At 42.2% G+C, this 21,178-nt stretch overlaps 1 protein-coding gene across 1 annotated transcript in view; it reads left to right on the top strand.

Moving 5' to 3' along the window:
• Positions 1–21,178, top strand: part of DHFR (dihydrofolate reductase) — an 88,990-nt gene that overhangs the window by 63,250 nt on the left and 4,562 nt on the right. The window contains exon 5 of the mRNA XM_040421495.1: positions 17,334–17,449. Within this exon, the coding sequence (XP_040277429.1) occupies positions 17,334–17,449 (116 nt within the window). The remainder of the gene's footprint in view (positions 1–17,333; positions 17,450–21,178) is intronic.

Below are 21,178 nucleotides of genomic sequence, written 5' to 3'. Positions count from 1 at the left end.
AATAGCGTCCTGGCTGCCATGGTAACTGATCGGAGCCCCAGGCTTACACTGCTGGGGCTCCGATAGGAGGGGAGAGGGGACCCTGTGGCCACTGCCACCAATGATTAAAAATGGGGGGGCTTGGGTGGGGGGCGCACTGCGCCACCAATGTTTTTAAGGTGGGGGTGGGGGGCCACACTGCGCCACCAATGAACATAAATCTCTCATTTATTCATATACAGGAGATGGGAGCTGGCTGCAGAGACACATAGCCGGCTCCCGATCTCTATGAGCGGTAGCTGCGATCCGCGGCACCTAAGGGGTTAACTACCGCAGATCGCAGCTACCGCTCATAGAGGTCGGGAGCCGGCTATGTGACTCTGCAGCCAGCTCCCGCCTCCTGTTCGATTTGAATGAATGAGAAAGTCAACATCATTGGTGGCGCAGTGGCCACAGCCCCTCCCCTCCTCTTGTCTTCTCTCCTCTCATTGGCGGCAGCAGCATCACAGGGGGAGGGAGACACTGCTTCCTTCTCCCCTGTGCTGCTGAGGGAACACCGAGAGCGCTGAGCAGCGTGATCTGTGTTCCCCATATGTTATCGGAATATCGGCAAAATAGATGCCGATAACTGTCCAAAATCCTGAATATCGGCCGATAATATCGGTAAAACCGATAATCGGTCGATCCCTAGTTTGTTCTTAATGTATATCTACGTCAATTTATGGCTTCGCTTTATTGACGATGTGTTCATCTTGTGGACAGGGACCAAGTCAGAGTTTGTTGACTTTGTACGGGTGCTAAATGATAATGAAATGGGACTCTTTTTCACCTTTGAGATCCATGATGATAAGATCGATTTCCTGGATTTGACAGTCTTTAAAGATCAGGATGGCTGTTTAGGGACCTGTCTCTTCCGTAAGAAGACTGCCACCAATAGTCTGCTCCAATGGGACAGTTGCCATCCGGATACCCTTAAAAAGGGTATCCCTAAGGGACAATATCTGCGGTTGCGGCGCAACTGTTCCAGGGTGGCGGACTATTTGGTGGCAGCTAAAGATCTACAACAGAGATTTTCGTAGGAGAGGGTACCCACAACATGTGCTGGCTAAGGCACATCAGCACTCGTTAGCGGCTGACCGCAACACTTTGCTGGTTCCACAGGCGAAAACACTGGAGGATGAGAAAATCTGTATCATCGCAACCTTTGATGATGCCCATGAAGCAGTTTGAGCTACTCTTGCTCAATTCTGGGGAATTCTACAATTAGACCCAGATGTGGGTCACCTTGTAGGTGATGAGCCGAGTATTACATATCGCAGAGGGAGAAACCTGCCTGATAGGTTGGTGCACGGCCTATATCAATCCCCTGTGGCATCTACTTGGCTAGGGACTAGACCCATGGGCACTTTTCGCTGCAGTGGCTGCGTAGCGTGTGAAGCGATTCAGACTGGGAACCGCTTTACCAGTACTGTCACGCAAAAAACAATACTCAATCAGGTCATTTATCAACTGTAAGACCCGAGGCATCGTATATTTAGCAACCTGCAAATGTGGGATGCAGTATGTTGGAAAAACTATCCGACAATTTCGGAGACAGATCGGGGAGCATTTAAATGACATTCGTAAGGGTGCAGACACTCCCATTGCACGTCAGGTTGCCTCAGCTCATGATAATGACTTAAATTCTATTCACTTCCAGGGAATCAAAATAATAAGGAGACCTGTGAGAGGTGGTGATAATGACAAAAGAGTATTACAGAAGGAAGCACAGTGGACTTTTCGGTTACAGACAGTGCGTCCGAAGGGGCTCAATGAATTTATTTATTTTGCCTGCTTCATGTGATATGGTCCCAATATGTGCCTTCTGTAGCTGTTAGTCTGGTTATTGTTCCACCATAGCTATTAACGGCAATCTGTGTGGTGCTCATTTACTGTTGTATCCGTACCTATCCCTCCCACTTTATTCATCCATCAGCCTCGGTCAGCCCTCCTCATACTGTGTATGTTGAGGGGTGCAGAGGACTCAGTGTTACTAGGTTTTGATAAACACAATGTGATGTAGTTAACATTACTAATTTTGCTTCTAGTGTGCTTCGTTGCAGTATGTCGTCTTCTTGCCTTTTAAATAATCGCCGAAGAATTCCTGTTACCTTTGGTGTATTGACACTTCGGATGTTTCGTCCCTGGAGTGGGGCGGCTAACACAGGGGCGGTGGCTTGTTATGCAACCGCACATCTAGCCTTCTGATAGGCCGCCTTAGGGATGATCTCCGTCTTCGATGGGAGTGGCCTAGGTGACTTAAACAGCTGTTCCCGACGCCCGCGTCGCGGCCATCCTAGCGCCGACGTTGCCGCCTCCACACTTGAGAGGGGCAGTGCTCTGTGTTTGTCTGATAAGTGTTGTGTGTCTAAGCCCCAGCTCCTGATGATTGGTGTTAAGAAACGCGTCGAGCAGTTAATGGGCAACATATAGACATAGACAGACAGACTTTAGCGACTAGGTATAGAGCGATGTGCCGTCCCGGGCACTGAAGTATCTGTGAGAGGGTGATCTTACTAGGGGAAGTAACAGGAGTAGGTGTGGACTTTTGGGTGGCTATGCAGGATGAGCACACAAGAACGCTCTGAATATTACTGCAGCCAGCACCGTTACCCACGCTTCTCTGCATTACTACAAACAATCCCCCTCTCAGTGCTCGGTTTCTGTTTATTTGTGGAAGCATCACATCAAATCCTTGGTGGCTGCTCCACAATTGATAGGGGTCTATCTACTTGCTAGCTGGGGTTCGGCAGTTACATATTCCCTTCATGTACCCCATATAAGTGAACGGGGTGGGATTAATTACTGGCCGGAGCTAGTGCTATGCAAGGGATAACCCCTATTGTGAACATTAGTTTCTCTTGGATATTACTCCCGTTCTATATTTTAGGGTATACTAATAAAGTTTAACATTTTAAGTATACAACTACACAAACGTTCAGTTGTTCAGTGATTAGTGTTTATAGGTGAACGTAATCCAATCATATCTCAATCAGTGATTTGTTAATGCAAATCTGTCAGCACGTTTATTATGCCCTCTCTGTTGGCGGCATAGTGCCCACAGCGCTAATTGTAGTCTTGTGTCATGTATGCGAAAATATGCTATAATGTGCCTAAACTAACGGCTTGTTCCAGCATGCTGTGACCCAGGAGTCCAGCGTGTTCCTGAGCTGCGGGCACCTCCTGCCTTCCCGCGGCTGACTGACCGCTTTCGCCCTATACCTCTATCCAAACTATTGATGGCCTTATTATTATTCATTATTAATGCGCCATTCATTCCATAGCGCTGTACATATGAAAAGGGGTATACATACATAATACAGACAAACTGGTACAGAAGGACAGAGGGACCTGCCCGTGAGGGCTTACAATCTACATGGTATGGGAGAAGGATACAGTAGGTGCGGGTTAAGTTGGTCATGGCGGTATAGAGGCAGCAGGGTCACTGGTTGTAGGCTTGTCTGAAGAAGTGGGTTTTCAGGTTTCTTTTGAAGGATTCCACTGTAGGTGAGAGTCTGATATGTTGGGGTAGTGAGTTCCAGAATGTGGGGGATGCGCAGGAGAAATCTTGGAGACGATTGTGGGAAGAGGTGATAAGAGGAGAGGAGGAGGTCTTGTGAGGATCGGAGAGTGCGTGTGGGGATGTATCAGGAAAGTAGCTCAGAGATGTAGGAGCCAGTGAAGGGAGAGGCAGAGGAGTAACAGGGTGAGATGTGGATTAGTCAGGCAGCAGAGTTGAGGATAGATTGGAGGGGTGAGAGTGCTAGATGGAAGGCCGCATCTTCGCAGACTCAAAGTTGAGAAAGTGCCTTATTAGATCATTGTTCCAGTCAAGGTAAAAGTGGATCTGTCAGCTTAATATGCTGCCCTATGTTATATAACTGCTACAGGTCCTTACTGCTAGTAGCCAGAATGACACAAGAAAATGTAGTGCGGTTTGGTTAATAGGAGCACTGAATACAGGCAACTCAGCTCAGTCTGGTGTGTGCGTGTGTAGATCGCACCTGCCCACCCTCAGGCCAGTGATTGACAGACTGCTAGGTATATGCATATGAGGTGTAGGGAGAGTCTGTCAAAAAGAACAGGCAAAAAAGCACGCAGGCAGGGTATTTTCTTTCCATTAAAAAAAATGGCATCACAAACAACTGACTGTTATAATCAATAGGGACTATATGGCTCTATTTGCTTTAGCTACTTGCCAAATCCGCCACTTCCATTATTTCCATTATTCTGCTTCTGATGGAGCAGATAAATAGAAGTTGCTAATGCTGGTGTGAGACCAGCTTTTATGGCATATGTTTTGTTTTTTGTTTTTTTTTCATTTTAGCTACTTATTGTATGAACCTATAACTTTACTAATATACCATTTTTATATAGGGCTGATTGTTAAGCTGACAGATCTGAATGGCGTTAGCAAGAGTTCTCATCACTGTTATTTTTCTGTTTTACTCCGTCAGAAGAACAGAAAAAGGAAAATGGATCTTGTAAAAAAAAAAAATATATATATATCTATCCTGTGCATCAGTTATGCATATTTTGCATCCGTTTGAGCCATTCCCGTTATTTTAGATGGGGGGAAAAAAGTACTGCCTGCAGGAAATGGCTCAAATAGATGCCAAATGTGCATAACTGATGCACAGGATCATATTTTTTTTCTTTATTTTTCTGTTCTTCTGATGGATCAGAAGAATGGAAAAATAATAGTAATGTGTGAACTCTCCCTAAGGGCTCATGCACATGACCATATGTATTTTGCTGTCCGCAAAATACAAATGACGTCCGTGTGACATCCATATTGCATCCATTTTTTTATTTTTATTTTTTATTTTTATTTTTTTTGCAGATCCATGCTAACAATGCCTATGCTTGTCTGCAAATGGACAAGAATAGAACATGTTCTATCATTTTTGCGGAACGGACTTGTGGACATATGGAAATTAAAGTGAAGTTCCATATACAGGCTGCAAAAAAAAAAGGAACGAACACTGGAAAAAAATAGATTCATGTGCATGAGCCCTAACTTGGATTCTGGATACACCATAGACGCTTTCAGGTCTTGCGTGCTTCAGTATTCTAAGACTCAGCTTTGTCGTGTCATATTTTCTTTGTGGACCTGTGTGATAAAAGGGTTTACGGTGTTTTTTTTAACCATAGTTTTCTCCATAAAGGCTAAAGTGTGAAATTTGATTCTTTTAGCCCCTAAGAAAAGTTTTTCGGTGTTAATCCGCCTGTGCTTCTTTTGGATAGAGATCACTGTCGAGGTGGTCCTTTGTTTTTCTTGAGACCCACTAGTGAGGCAGTTTTCACATAAATTATTCTATGCTGTGTCTCAATATAACGGACTAGTTTTGTTCTCGTTGTGTCCAGCCTTTACTAAGTGATGGCATATTCTCAGGATAAGACACGACTTGCTGATCAATGGGGGCCCAACACACCGCACCCCTATTGATCAGCTGTTCTGGTGTAGCTCCATCGCCAGTAGTTGGCGTCGGGACTACACGGCTCCATCAACCTTGTAGTCAAAGAAGCTTGTTACTGCAACAATGCTCCTATTGAAGTCGATGGGAGCAGTGCTGTAGGAACAAGCTTCCCTCCACTACACGGTTGGCAGTGCTACAACCAAAAAGCTGATTGGCAGGGGGCATAGTTTCGGACCCCCTGCTGATCACCTATTGAGTGCTTATACAGGGAATAGGCTATGACTTAGTAAAGGCTGGACAACACTTTTAATGTTCTACCAGCATGGACTATAACCTGTTTTTTTGTTTTTTTAGCTGTCTTGGTGCTATGGCTGTGAATCAGAGAACGACTGATTGTAGGGGCTTTCAGGACTCGCATTACACAGAATGATTTTCAAAACCAGAACACTCCTTGAATCGTGTACTTAGTGCATATACGCTGAGGCTGATAATGACCATCATTTAATTTCACACCAGTCTTTGACCTGTCCTGAAGCAGAATGTGATGCTTTTCTTATATACACAACATGCACCATTGCATTTACCATTAATTTGTATGCTGACCTTTGAGTCGTGTGTACAGAGTAAATACCTCACCTCTGCCAACTGTGATAAATATCACCAGCCACTCTGTTCCTGCTCCATCCTCTAAGAACAGATTTAGTTTGAAAGGTTCATTTTTAACAACTTGTATCACTTATGTTATTTTTTCCCAAACTACTTTCCCCTCAATCATTCAGTCTTATTTCATGATGGCTTTTCTCAGTGCTCAAATAGATGCAGCGTGGTTATTAAATATTCATTGCCGTCAGAGTTCTTCATGTATTTTCTGCTGATTGTTACTTTATCAGGTTACACAATGTGTGGCTGTGGGTCCCAGGACTCTGTCCGATATGCTAAATGATTCCCTCATCATTCCTCTCTCCGAGGGAAGATTACATATGGAATCTAGTATGGTTTACATAGTATTTGATTCATCCATATACCTTCAGCTGACTACATACTGGTGTCAACAAACGAAACAAACCAATAACCCCATAAGAATGAGAACACACACATAAAATATATGTAATTTATTGAAACATAATCAAATGACATAGAATATAACACAAGGCACAAAGGTAGAGGAGGGTGGGAAGCCCCAGGTAGCGGGATCATAAACAACCACCCTCACAGGTACCCGACTAACAAGGAAAAGGGGTCACAGCCCTGGGTGTGAGGCCGCATGAATATGGGAAAACTGTAAGTTCATCCAAAGTAACATATAAACATATGTATGCTGCATGCACATAAAAAGTAAATATGGTCACACATAGCAGACTTGCCCACCCTGGATGGCTGCCTAAAAATGCAGATAGCCAAATGTGAATGAATAAAGGCAAGGCAAGAGTGCCATGTGTAAGCAGTAACATTGAGGTAACAAACTAACCAAGCATGACAACAGAACATAAATTACCCATGGTATGCTGGAACCCAGAGTCTGTGACCGGAGCTGCACCTCGACGCACGTTTCGCCTGGAGAGGCTTCGTCACGTTTGTTGGCTCCGTATATTATACTAGACCCCAGTTTAATTTTTACACCCAAATCGAGTTTTGCTTTATAGGTTGGTCTAACTGACTACATACTGGTGTTACATTAATAATAGTAGAGATGAGCAAAGTTTGGAAAAAATCGATTTGGCAACTTTCCCATTTGTTGCGAATTAAATAGTCATGAATCGCTATAAATCAGGGACACTCTGCCTTAGGGTACTGCCACATAGAGCAACCTTGCTGTGGGCGCGTTGCGGCCATGGTGTGGTAAAGAACCGCGGAGCCAATTAGCCCACAGTTGCCTTTTGATATAGTAATGAGGATCGCACTGTCTAGTCCTTCTTTGTTAACGACCGCGCGGCACCTTTAAACAAGGGATGTTGCTGGTATAGGGTTTGGCTGGTTAGGTGGGGGAAAAGTATGCATGTTATTGCTGTTCTTGCCTACAATCTCCTGCAGGTTATTTGAGAATAAACACAGAATATTAATCAGCTCTGGCATACCCACTTCTCCAACCCCAGCGCTCTCCTGCCCTAGAGATGGGAGCCCTTCTTCTGCCATCTACTTTTCCACATCATCTAATATCGATGAGAATATGTCAACAGGAGCATCCAGCTCCTCCTCTATCTGCATCTTTCAGACTTTTCTACGACATGGAGACTTTGAAGGATGATTTGGAAGAATTAAAGCCAGCAAAAGATGAGGATGGTCATCATTAAGACCTGGCCCCCTAAGGGGTGCAGACTGGATGGTATTGGTTGGCACGCTGGCACCGGAATAATAAAGGCTTCTATCTTATTGGTATTGAATTACATATCTTAGTTTATGGCTGATATAGGAATAAGTAAATGTAGGAATAAATAAATTAAACGGACGCAGAATAAGTCTTCCTGCACTCTCTCTCCAATATTCTTCTATTAATCATTTTCAGTAACACTGTCCCTAGTGTATGAGCGCTTGCCACGTCTCTCTATGCTCGGCTCACAGGACAATGGCGGAGACCACACAGAATGAGGGTTTTATAGAGCTGAGACATCACAGGGGATGACTATCTGTGGATTGTCTGGTTGCATGGCATTATGGGTGATCTCACGTTCCCTGTCTTCATAATTCCACTTTGTAACATGTGCAGCCGCCATTTTAGGAAAAATTCATTTGTTACCATGAAGCACGATGAAATTCCGATTCGTTGCAAATCTAAGTTTTCCTAAACTTGAGACCGAAGTCCGCTTCAAATGCTTTGCTTCGCTCAACACTAGTAATAATCCCATCAAGCTGTAGACCTACTATAGGACATTTCTCTTAACTTTCTGTGGATGATTTCTCTTGTGCCTTTTATAAAGCCAGAATTCTGAAGTGAAGTGCACCTGGCACATTAGTTTACATTCTTCTCTGGCAGAAACACATAAATTAGAAACTGCTCTCACTTGATTAGCACCAAGGTGTTAGTACAATGTTGCCCTAGTGGGGACCACCTAATGGTCCCATTGGAAACTATCCTTTTGTTCCCGAAAATTGTCTGCTCATCAGAGGAGGTGAGAGCTGCATTTACATGCAGCAATGGCCTCCACTGTTTAGGGACAAGGGATGGCTGCTGCAATTGCACATCCCTGTAGAGCAGGGGTGGGGAATCTTTTTGCTGCCGAGGGCCATTTAGAAATTTGTAACATCGTTCGAGGGCCATACAAAATTCTGAACTTAAAAATTTTACGGCTATATTTGGTCAAACATATAAGTGACTTAGGGGTGAGTTACAGAAATTGCGCTTCAATTAAAAAAATCTAGAGCTTTGTTTTTGCATCACAAAATGGCGCCTTCACTATATATTACAAATAGTACAGGTTCCATTTTGACCACACATAGCTGTCTAATATTTAAGTTGAGAATGGTATATATTTAGTTCTTTATTTGGCATTAATGGCAGCCAAGCTCATCTGAGAGGGGTTCACCCAGCTTTCATTCTCCCTGCCACTGTCCCTTCCTCTTTCTTCGCAACTGTCCCTAGATTTGTCCCTTTCTCACCCTCAGATCTGCCCCCCACCTCCATCAGCCTCAAATCAACCTCCTATCAGACCCCCCCCAGCCTACATCAGCCTCAGATCAGACCCTCATCAGAACCTCCCCAGCCTTAGATGACCCCCAGCCTCAGACCTCCCAACCTCAGATCAGACCCTCCCTAGCCTCAGATCAGACCCTCTGAGCCTCTGATCAGACATTTAAAACAAATTTAAAAAAATAAACCTACCTCTCCAGCTCCGGACGGCGCTGCCTCTTGACAGATCCACTTGCGCACAGCGTCAGGTCATAGTGTGTGTCTATGTGCACTACGTCCTGACAATGTACGTGTCAGGGCACAGCATGGAGCCGGAAGAAGACCAGGGAAGGGGAGTACAGCTAGCAATGCGATGTTCTCACCTTCCTGTGCCTCTCGCATGCTAATGACCGCTTCCATAATGGAAGTGGTCATTAGCATTTTCTGTCAGGGGGCCACATGAAATGGTCCCGTGGGCCGGAGGTTTCACCCCTGCCTTAGAGAATCAGTTTCTGGGCAGCAGATTGTGCCGTCTAAACAGATTTAGGTGATCATAGCATCGATGGGTTATACGGGGCGATTATCCTCCTCAAGCATTCCTAGGATCATTGGCCTGTGTAAAGGGGCCTTAGGTAAGACTATAGATTTTGAAACTGCTCAGGGCTGTAATTGGCATCACAAAAGGTCCTGGCACTCTGCACCCAGAGTTGCCATGCGGTTACACAGAGTTTTTAGTTTGGACATCTGGCCTGGCTACTTATTTCAACTCGTAGGGAAAGACTATGCCTTTTAACCCATCTCATCCTATGTTTCTGTGTAAGATCAGCGGTGCCACACATATCTAGTGTGCCTTTATCTCCTTTCCACTATAACAGCAGCTCAATTGACTAAGCTTCTCTTTATATAAGTTGATGACCAGTTATGGGGCAGGGAATGCATCTAAAATCTTCGCTGTTCTTTACCCTACTTTATATCCATCTTTAAAGCTACTGGATGCAATTAGCCATCCACCCGTGAGCTGCAACACAGGGTTAATTGTGTAGCATGGGAAGGCTTCATTGGATTTGCTTTCCTAATAGGGGGAGAATAATTGTAATAATATAAATGTTTTACTGTAGAGCATCCTCTCTATATAAACAGTCAGATTGATTTGACTTTCTGGTGGAAAAAATAATGAAGAGAAAAGGTCAGTGTATGAGTCAGAACCAGAGCACAATGCATGTAAATATGAGAGGCAATCTTTGTGGCCTAATAGTTCTCCAACTGCTTACCAGAAATGAGACGGGAGGCTTGGAGAAGCCCTAAAATGCTGATTAACTGTTGTGTCAATTATGCCAGCATTTTAGTTTAAATACCTGTTTCTATATCTGTAGATGAAAAGTGTCATTTGCACAGTTGCAGTTGATTGGGGATCCTGCGAGACACTTGCTGCAGGTCTTTGATTGCAGTATTATGTAGGCATTGTGCTGCGGGGCGAGGTACACTGGGGAAGGAATTAATCACTCCAATAGAGGAGAAACTTTACACACGGAGGTTTTAAGCGGGCTGATATCCACTGCTGGTCAAAAGTTTTACAACATGTCAATATTTACAGCTATTAGTGACATTTACACAGTTCAAGTTAAGCAAATAACGGGAAAGGAACAAAGGGAAGGTTAAAAAATTAAAAAGAATATGAAAATTTTAATCTGAAGTGCAATAATAGTTTAAATTTCAGCGATAAACTAGGGGGCTTTTTTTTTTTTCAGGAAACAATTGTTTAACAATGGACAGCTCTGCAGCACAGCCAATTAACCCCTAGATGACGAGCTCTGTATATGTACAGCACAGTGAACATAGCGTTCTAGCAAAGTGCCATACATATAACGCACTACTAAAACTGGGCACAAAGAAAAGATTGTACATAGTTAGGGATGAGCGAACCCAAACCTCTCTGAGTTGAAGTAGTGAAGGAATTCCGTTATAGATTCCATTATAACGAATTTCGATGACTGAATGCAAAACAGAAGCCTTTAAGAGGACGAAAACCAGACGGATCTGTTATGCTTGGCCATAGACTGAATTCCTTCACTACCTGAATCCGGTGAGGTTTGGGTTTTCTCATCCCTATAACCCAAAAGTTGGGAAAAAATGGCAGTGCGTCTTATAAAGTAAAAAATCGTAAGCAATTCCGTTATGAAACTGCTCACTAGTACATAGGAGGCGAGGGTAGCGCTTCCTGGTCTTCCTCCGGGCACTGCACTGTCCTGCCTGTATACAGCATCAGGACATAGTGCGCTCACTATGACCTGAAGTTGTACACAGTCAGGGCGCAGTGCAGGCCCAGAGAACACCAGGGAGCGGTGAGTGCAACAGAGACTGCTGTATCACCAGAGTCGTTGTGCAGCGGGAGAGGCAAGTTAATTTTTTTTATTTTATCTCTGATATGGGGGTCTGATCTAAAGTCTGAAGATTGGGTGTCTGTTCTGAGGTCTGATGAGAAATATATTTTTCTTATTTTCCTCCTTATTATCAGGTGCGTGTTATAAAGCGAAAAATACGTATGTGTTTATGTATGTGGGTGTATAAATATAAATATATATAATCCTTTTACAGGCAAATATCAAGGATGAGAGTTTGTATAAATGCCCATTCCTGATAATCTGCCCGTGTGAAATGTGCCGGCAGTCACCTGTTGAATGAGTAAACGCTCGTTCATTGGGTGATCATGTCCTTTTGCCAGCACAGCACATCACATCATTGTTCCTGTGCAGCAGATCGTTCTTTCAAAACAACGATTTACTGTGCAGGAATAATTATTCTCTATGGAGAGAAGTAATCACTATATCGATTATTTGTCCCAAAACAGCGGAGATTATTGCTGCATGTAAAAGTAGCCCTTATCTCTGCTGATGATCTGACAGATATTGGTAGTGTCTGCTTCCTTCATTCAAAAATGTGAAGATTTTTTTTTTAATGAATATTGAGTTTAAAAAGTACTGTAAGTTTTAACCCCTTCATGACTGCCATACGGCTATATACGTGCTATCTGCACATGCCCCGTGCAGCTAGCACGTGTATAAACATCATTGCAGCTATTTAATCCCAGCGCTGCAAAACGCTTGGATTAAAGCTTCTGCTGTCACCGACAGCATACAGTCCAGTAATGATGGCAAGGGACCAATCAGAGTGATCCTTTGTCGGCGATCGCTCCGATTGGTTAGTCTGCAGACTAACCAATCGGAGCGCGGCAGTGTTAAAATGCCAGTTTCAGGCTCTAATCTGCATCCTGCAGATCAGAACCTGAAATCGGGTATTAACTGATCTGTGCCCTAATATCTCCTGCCTCCACCGTCTGTGTGCAGTACCGTTAATCTTGCCGGCCCCTGTCTCCAACTGTGTCCCTAACTGCGCCGGTCTGGTGCCCCCATATGAGAGACTAAAACATTTTTTTTTTGTTTAAAAAATTATATTATTGTGTAAAAGTTAAATAAATAAGAAAAAGTATACATATTAGGTTTTGCCACGTCCGTAACGATCTGCTCTATAAAACTGTCACATGTCTCTAACCCCTCAGGTGAACGCTGTAAAAATAAATAAATAAAAACTGTTCCAAAACAACCAATTTTTTTGCTCACCTTGCCCCATAAAGTGTAATAATGAATGATCAAAAAATCATATGTACCCAAAAATGGTACCAATAAAAACGTCAACTCTTTCTGCAAAAAACGAGCCCCTGCACAAGACAATTGGGAGAAATTTTTTTAAAAATAAGACATTCAGAAAATGGAGACACAAAAACAATTATTATTTTTTTCAAAAATGCTTTCTGTAAAACTGAAACCAACAAAGTACCGTAGACATATTTGATATCATTGTGTCTGTAACAACCTGCTCTATAAAAATAGCACATGATATAACCTGTCAGATGAATCTTGTAAAAAATAAAAACAGTCCCAAAACAGCCTTTTTTTTTTTTTTTGTTACCTTGCATCACAAAAAATGTAATATAGATCATATGTACCCCAAAATAGTACCCATAAAACTGTCACCTTATCCCCTAGTTTCCAAAATGGGGTAAATTTTTGGGAGTTCCTACTGTAAGGGTGCATCAGGGGGTCCAGTAAAATCTGCCTTCCAAAAATCATATGGCGCTCTTTTTCTTCTGCGCCCTGCCGTGTGCCCTTACAACAGTTTACGACCACATGTGGGGTGTTTCTGTAGACCTCAGAATCGGCGTAATAAATATTGAGTTTTGTTTGGCTGTTAACCCTCGATGTTTTAAAGAAAAAAATTTATTAAAATGGAAAATCTGCCATAAAAGTGAAATTTAGAAATTTCATCTCCATTTTCCTTTAATTCTTGTGGAACACCTAAAGGGTTAACAAAGTTTGTAAAATCAGTTTGGAGTTAACTTGAGGGGTGTAGTTTCTGCAATGGGGTCATTTATGGGGGTTTTCCACTCCGCAATGTAAGCCCCACAAAGTGACTTCACACCTGAACTGGTCCTTAAAAAGGGGGTTTTGGAAATTTTCTTTAAACATTTTAAAACATTCTAAAATTCTAAACCTTCTAACATCCTAAAAAAATAAAATAACATTTCCAAAATGATGCCAACATAAAGTAGACATATGGGGAATGTTAAGTAATAAATATTTTATGAGGTATTGCTTTCTGTTTTAGAAGCAGAGAAATAGAAAGTTTGAAAATTGTGAATTTTTCAAAATTTTTGGTAAATTTGGTATTTTTTCATAAATAAATGTGAAATATAGTGATTCAAACTTATGACTATCATGAAGTACAATGCGTCACGAGAAAACAGTCTCAGAATGGCTTGGATAAGTCAAAGCTTTCCAAAGTTATTACCACATAAACTGACACGTCAGATTTGTAAAATTAGACATGGTCACGGGGACATCAATGACCCTTGGTCATGAAAGGGTTAACATGTTAAAGGGGTTGTCTGGCCTAGGAGCCAGCAACCTCAATGGTCATACTTGCTTGTCCAGTCCTATGCCTTTCCTACAGGATCGGTCCTACCGCCAATCACTGACATTAGCAGTCATGCGCTAGAGGTCAGCCAAAAACAGCACCACTCCTGTCCATGGGTTGGGCATTAGACTGCAGCCCAGCTCAATTGGAGTCAATAGGATAGAGCTACAGTACTGCTCATAACCTGTAGATAGGGTGGTGCTTTTTTCTAATAAAAACAGACATATTTTTCTAATGCTGGACAACCCCTTTAAGTGTCATTCTACATCTGTAACTGGTAAATGCTTGCTGTTTGTTTCCTGTGAGTTTAATCAGCCAGTTTTTGTCCATTATGTCTGTTATTGAAAGCCTCCATGATTGAGCTACTTCAGAAGTGCAGGTTTCGTATATTCTTCCTACACTCGCCGCATTTACTGCACCTTTAAGCCATTTTAATGTAAATGACTCCTCAATCTTTATAGATGGAAAACATGAAAGGAGCTTTCAGAATGCTAATTTCCTTTTTGCCTAAAAAGCAACGCTTCATGTTTAAACATATTTTTCTTACTCGGATTTTCATCGTCTATAATAAGGAGCTTTATTTCTTTTACCAAAGAAACTTGGAGCATGAAGTTGTTTTTTCTTTTATTTTCATTGTTGTATAAAAATCAAGGCCGTACATTGGTGTTAACAGAAACCCTGTATTATTTGGGACAGTTTGTAGCACTGGGTATTGTAGATCCTTGCTTTTTTACCTCTTTCCTTTAATCCTGGGTCAATTATGTAGAACATCATAGCAGGACATTCGTACTCTTCAGAAAAGACCATTCATCATTGGCAACAACTATAAAGGGAATCTGTCAGCTCTAAAATAACCCTCTAAACTAGAGAAAGCAAGTGATGCTGAGTCCGGGTATGCAATTTCATACTCACTGGTAATCCAACACTGTGCTCCCTAGGGTTCTCATGATACCAACATTTTGAAAAAAATAAAACACCACAAAAAGCTGCGTGCATTCCGCATTTTATGGGACGTCCGACCTATAATTAGAACAGTCCAATCCTATTTTTTTGGGGAGGGACAAAAAACTGTATCCCGATTTTAGTGATATCTTCCCGTGTACTGAAGATATTGTTGTCATTCTGGCATACAAAGCCCACATCTCTAGCTACTACCAAACCACAGATGTGAACAGCTAAAGCATACATCCCAAGCCCCCCCCCCTCCCTGTCAGTCTGCAGGGCAGTTGCAGAGCTGACAGCCTGCAGGAGGAAAGGAAAAATAGTAAAAAATATACAGAAATATGGCATTATCATCATTGTACGGACCGACATAATAGTTATTTTTAACACAGTGAACACTGTAAATAAATTCCACAAAATAATGTAAAAATTGTATTTTTTTTTCTTTCCCCTAAAAAGCAAATGTAATTTTTTATATATATATATATATATATATATAATTTTTTTTTTTTTTTTTTTTTTTTTTACTTTAGCCACCTTATGGGTTATATGAATATAATGAACATGATTATAATACTGAGGAGGAGGGGGGGTGACTGCACCACTATTGCATATAATTTACCCCGCACCTCGGGTTAATTGCAGCTGATCGCCATGCCCAGTCATTGAGGCCGGATATGTGATGCGGCCGGCAGGCACAGCCTAAATTTGTATTTAGGGGTAAATTATATTCATTGGTGGTGCAGTGGCAACAGCACCTCCCCTCCTCCTCAGTGCTATTTCTTCATTGGCGGCAGCTTCGTCACAGTGTGTAGGGACTCTCTCCTTCTCCACTGTGCTGCTAAGGAGAACATGGTGCACGCTGAGAGCGGCGCGTGTCATGTTCTATAACTGATACTAGGCTGCGCAGTAGCACAGCCTAGTATCAGAAAATAGCAAATCCCGGTATCGTATCGATCCAGGTACAAAAGTATTGATTGGGTATCGAAAATCCGATACCTGGTGCAACCCTAGTGCTCCCACAAACCAGCAGTAAAGCACATTGAGAGGAGTCCTCTCCATTATGTAGATGAGTACTAGAGTCCTTTCAGTACTCTTCACTGCTGGTTTGTCGGAGTACAGCATCAAAGTGCAGGGGGGTGTGCTCACCAAGGCTCTAAGGTTTGTCCCCCACAATATGCTTAACTGGTGGTTACATGCAGGTTGTTGTTACATGGGCTCCGGATGGATTAACGCATGTAGGTGTCTTATATATGTTTATTGACATCTGATGCTATTCTTAATAACTGTTGCATCTCGCTCTGTTAGATATCACCTGTATTACTATTACAATACACGCTCTCCTTTGGCCTGCTGAGGAGATGGTTTTTCTCCGTACTAATTGTATTATCAAGCCATTAGGAGGGGTGTATATAAGGGGTACATTTATCCGGTGTATCCTTGGTGTGCCACTGATTCGCAGCGCTACTGCATTACTGCTAATTATATTATATTAACTATTGTCTATTTTGTTGTCTTTTATGATGATATTCAATAAAAATGTATTATTAATATATATTTGTTCTTGTTTGTTGGGTATAAGGAGAACATGGTGCACGCTGAGAGCGGCGCGTGTCATGTTCTATAACTGATACTAGGCTGCGCAGTAGCACAGCCTAGCATCGGAAAATAGCAAATCCTGGTATCGTATCAATCCAGGTACAAAAGTATTGATTGGGTATCGAAAATTCGATACCCGGTGCAACCCTAGTGCTCCCGCAAACCAGCAGTAAAGCACATTGAGAGGAGTCCTCTCCATTATGTAGATGAGTACTAGAGTCCTTTCAGTACTCTTCACTGCTGGTTTGTCGGAGTACAGCATCAAAGTGCAAGCGAGTATAACCGGACTCAGCCTCATGTGCACTATATGCCGCTTATTTTAGTTTGGGGGGTGTTTAGGAGCGAACAGATTCCTTTTAATGTGACATTCTCATAGGTCCGTCACCTGAGGCCCCTGGCAAACGGCTGATTTCACCAGGTAGCGTGGTCTTTGGCGTCTCCTTTGCTCTGCAATAGCCACTACAGAGTAAATAATATAATTAAATGCAGCCAGTCAAATGAATGGCTATGCATGTATTACATGGAAGGACTAAGAGCTGCCACTTGTTTGTGGCTCTCCAGTCTAGTTTATAGAGAGCCTCCCTCTGAGATCCATATTCCCTACTAGGTTATATAGAAAGGGGTTGAACACTTAAATAAAAAAATGTCTGCAAAATTGTAGTTCATTTGCAGTTTTGCTTCTGTACGTTTCTACACAGACACCATTTCATCTGCTTAGCAGTCTGTAGCTTTTTATCCTTTGTATCATCAGTTTGATATTTATTGCATATTTTTTACAGGAAGTTATGAACAAGCCAGTGAACCAGAGACTATTTCTAACCAGAATTCAACAGGAATTTGAATGTGACACGTTTTTGCCAGAAATTGATGTCCAATCATACAAGCTGCTCCCAGAGTAAGTTAAATTAAATGAACATAATGTTTCTCTTAGGGCTCATGCTGATGGTCGTTGCCCGGCCGTTCCGTGCAATGCACGTGCAACATCCGTGCGGTTCCCGCAGACGGATACAGACTCATTCAACTTGAATGGGTCCGTGATCCGTCCGCACCAAAAAAAAAAAAAAAAAATAATAGAACAAGTTCTATTTTTTTGCTGTGCAGAGACATGGAGAGAAACCCCACGGAAGCTCTCCATAGTGCTTCCATGGGGTTCCGTGCCTCCGCTCCACACCGCACCTTCTGGATTGTGGAACCCTTCATGCTGCGTGTGAAGACGCCCTTAGTCTACAGATCTTAACAGTCTAAATTAAAAAATATCCTGTTTTATGCCTGCAGCTCCTATGGAGACCTATGTCTCTATGGTAACAGACTACAAACACACCCTGTGCAGTCTGATGCTGCAGTTCTACTTCCTTCTATCCACAACTTTTTGCCTACATAATTTATTAGGTTAGGATGAAGAAGGGGAACGAGATATAGAAGATATTCAAGCTTAAATGGGTTGTCCAGGATTAAAAATAATTGTCGGAAGTGCAGGGAATATAAGCAAATGGTTTAAAAATTACTGTTGACCCCTTAAAGGGAACCTGTCACCTCTACTATGCTACCCTCACTGAGCGTTTCTAAATGTTCATTGTGTTACCCTAAACATATAAATTACACTTTTAATTTCATTTGCAGAAGAATTTTAAAAAGTATTATGCATTTTTGTACTTCCTGCCTTTTATGCAAATTAACATAAGAGTCATATCTTACTTGTGACCAGAGAAGAGTCATATTTTCAAGCTCTGACTCATCTCAGGTTAATTTGCATATGTATCAAATCAGTTTTATTACACAATAAAAGCACACAGAGCTATGGGGACTGGGTATTGCGGATGTACTAGCAGCCATCTAGCAACCCATGTCCTCAGCTCTATACACAAAATCCAGGTGACAGGTTCCCTTTTAATGACTGCCAATATGGGCTTTATTTTAGGCCACCGCCTTTATACAGTTACCCGTGCAGCAGGAGCTAATCTCTCCTAATATGGCCAAATTTGTTGTTGTTTTTAAAATAAAGGGTTTTAATTGTGAGGGTTTTAACGCCTTAGTGACCACCCATACGCCTTTTTACAGCGGTCACTAAGGGGCCTTAGGCTGGGCTGCTGCTTTTTTTTATGGCAGCCCAGTCTAAGCGCTGCACGTCTCTAACAGCAGGAGTGCCGATCCGGGCTGTTAAACACATTACATGTTGCGGGCAATGGTGCTCGCCGCATGTAAAGTGCTGACAGAGGGAGCGGATTCCCTCTGTCTCCCATCAGTACCCCACAAATGCGATAGCGGGGTGCTGATGTGTGTGAAGGCTGGCAGGGGTCTGATGTAGGCCCCAGACCAGCCTTGAGTAATTTCCAGCAGGCTGCTTCTCTCTGGCGCAGCCTGCTGGTCAATGTCAGAATAGCACTGACATTAAAATGCAATGCACTACCTAGATAGTGCATTGCATTTTAAAATCAATCAAAAAGCTGTCTGTTATAGTCCCCTTCTGGGACTATTAAGTGGTAAAAAAAAATAAAAAAAAACATTTATTCAATAAAAAAAATCCCATAAAAAAAAATTGCGCTTTTTTTTCAATTAAAATACGCTTTTCAATGAAAAAAATCTCCCACATATATTTGGTATCGCAGCGTCCGTAACGACCCGGACTACGTTAATATCATGTAAAGTATCCCCTACAGTGAACGTCGTTAAAAAAAAAAAAAAAAAATGAATTTATTCTTAGTTGCCACCAAAAAAACGTAATAACAAGCGATCAAAAAGCGTCATTTACTCCAAAATAATACCAATGAAAAATACAAGTTGCCCCGCAAAAATCAAGCCATCACACTACTCCATAGAAAGAAAAATAAAAAAGTTATGGTTATGGGTTTTATTGCAAAAAAGTAGTAAAACGTAAAAAAAACTATATGTATTTGGTATCGCTGTAATCGTACTGACCCAGAGAATAAAGATATGTTATTTATACCAAAAAAATAACGCCGTAAAAGTTATAACGTAAAAACGCAGTGGCAGTATTGCAGTTTTTCCCTTCCAGATAGTTAATAAAAGTTAAACCAGAAAGTTATGTGTACCCCAAAATGGCGCCATTAAAAACGACAACTTGTCCCACAAACAACAAGCCTCCATAAAGCTATATAGACGCAAAAATAAAAAGTTTATAGCTCTTGGAAGGCAACGATGAAAAAAAGGAAGAAAAACGCTTGGTCAGTAAGGCCCAAAACCGGCTGGTCACTAAGGGGTTAATAATGTAGTAAAACAAAAAAAAAAAGTATTATTAAAAAAAAAAAAGTCTTTGGTATCACTGTAATCGTACTGACTGAGAGAGTAAGGGTACTTTCACACTAGTCTGAAAGTTTTCTGGTATTGAGTTCCGTCACAGGGGCTCAATACTGGAAAAAAACGCTTCAGTTTTGTCCCAATGCATTCTGTTCAGTCCCTTTTACGGTATTTGGCCGGAGAAAATACTGCAGCATTGCAAGGTATTAACGCCGTATCCAGTACCAAGTGTTCCGGAAAAAAACTATCCGGTTTCGCGGTCTGCGCATGCGCAGACCTGTAAATGTGTGAAAAAGATAAATACCGGATCCGGTTTTCCAGATGACATCGGAGATACGGATCCAATATTGCAATGCATTTGTTAGACGGATCCGCATCTGGATCCAGAAACAAATGATAACCATTTGCATACGGATTTCCGGATCCAACTGCCTGCCGGAGTCTTCTAACTCTAGTGTGAAAGTACCCTTAAGTTATCATTTTATTTATGCCGCAAAGTGAATGTCAAAAAGATTACAACGGTAAAACTCAGTGGCAGTGTTGGTTTTGTTTCCCATCCCCCCACCCCAGAAAGATTTAATAACCGGTAACCAGTAAGCTATATGTACAATGGTGCCATAAAAACTACAGTTCGTATCGCAAAAAAACAATCCTCATCTACAGAAAAATAGTTATAGCTCTTGGAATGTGACAATAAAAATAAAAATTGCTTGATTATCAAGGCTTCAATCCCCCACTACTCAGTGGGTCCCAACCAGTGTTTCCTGCGCTGCAGTGATGATATGCTGGATGCCCATCCCTGGTCTCATTAGTGATTCCTGCATATGTTCATTAGAAAAATTTACCAATTCTGATGATCATGTTCCCTGCAGCTGGCACGTTTGGAAATTGATTTATAGTGATCACCAGAATCTAAAGCAAGGTTTTCTCGTTAATGTTATTGGGGGACACAGCACCATGGGTATATGCCCAGCTACCACTAGGAGGCGACACTAGATATCAAAAGGTTGGCTCCGCCTAGGTGGCTATACCCTCTCCACAGACACTAGGCTAATCCGTTTTAGTCTAGTGTCCGTAAGAGGCAGACATGACCTGCTCTGTTTGCAGGTCTTGCTGCTTTTCATTTTTATTTTTTATTTTATTCTTTTTTCCTTTCTTCTGCAGGTCTCGTCCTGCTACAGGATGGGGCTCCATCGTGGATTACCACTTTAGTTGCACCCCCTGCGGGCACGTACTTGTAGTGCCTACGCCAGTCCCCCATTACTGCATCCGCAGTGGCCTGCCGGCAATCCCACATAAGTGTTAATTTTGCCGAAGGGGTGACCCTGCGTCTCGGGTTAACCCCCCCTTTTCTGTCCAGGGGATGGGA

The sequence above is a fragment of the Bufo bufo genome, chromosome 2 (assembly GCF_905171765.1).
Source record: "Bufo bufo chromosome 2, aBufBuf1.1, whole genome shotgun sequence".
Lineage (NCBI taxonomy): Eukaryota > Metazoa > Chordata > Amphibia > Anura > Bufonidae > Bufo > Bufo bufo.
The sequence above is the reverse complement of the archived record's forward strand: the minus strand, read 5'-3'. Positions and strand labels throughout refer to the sequence as shown.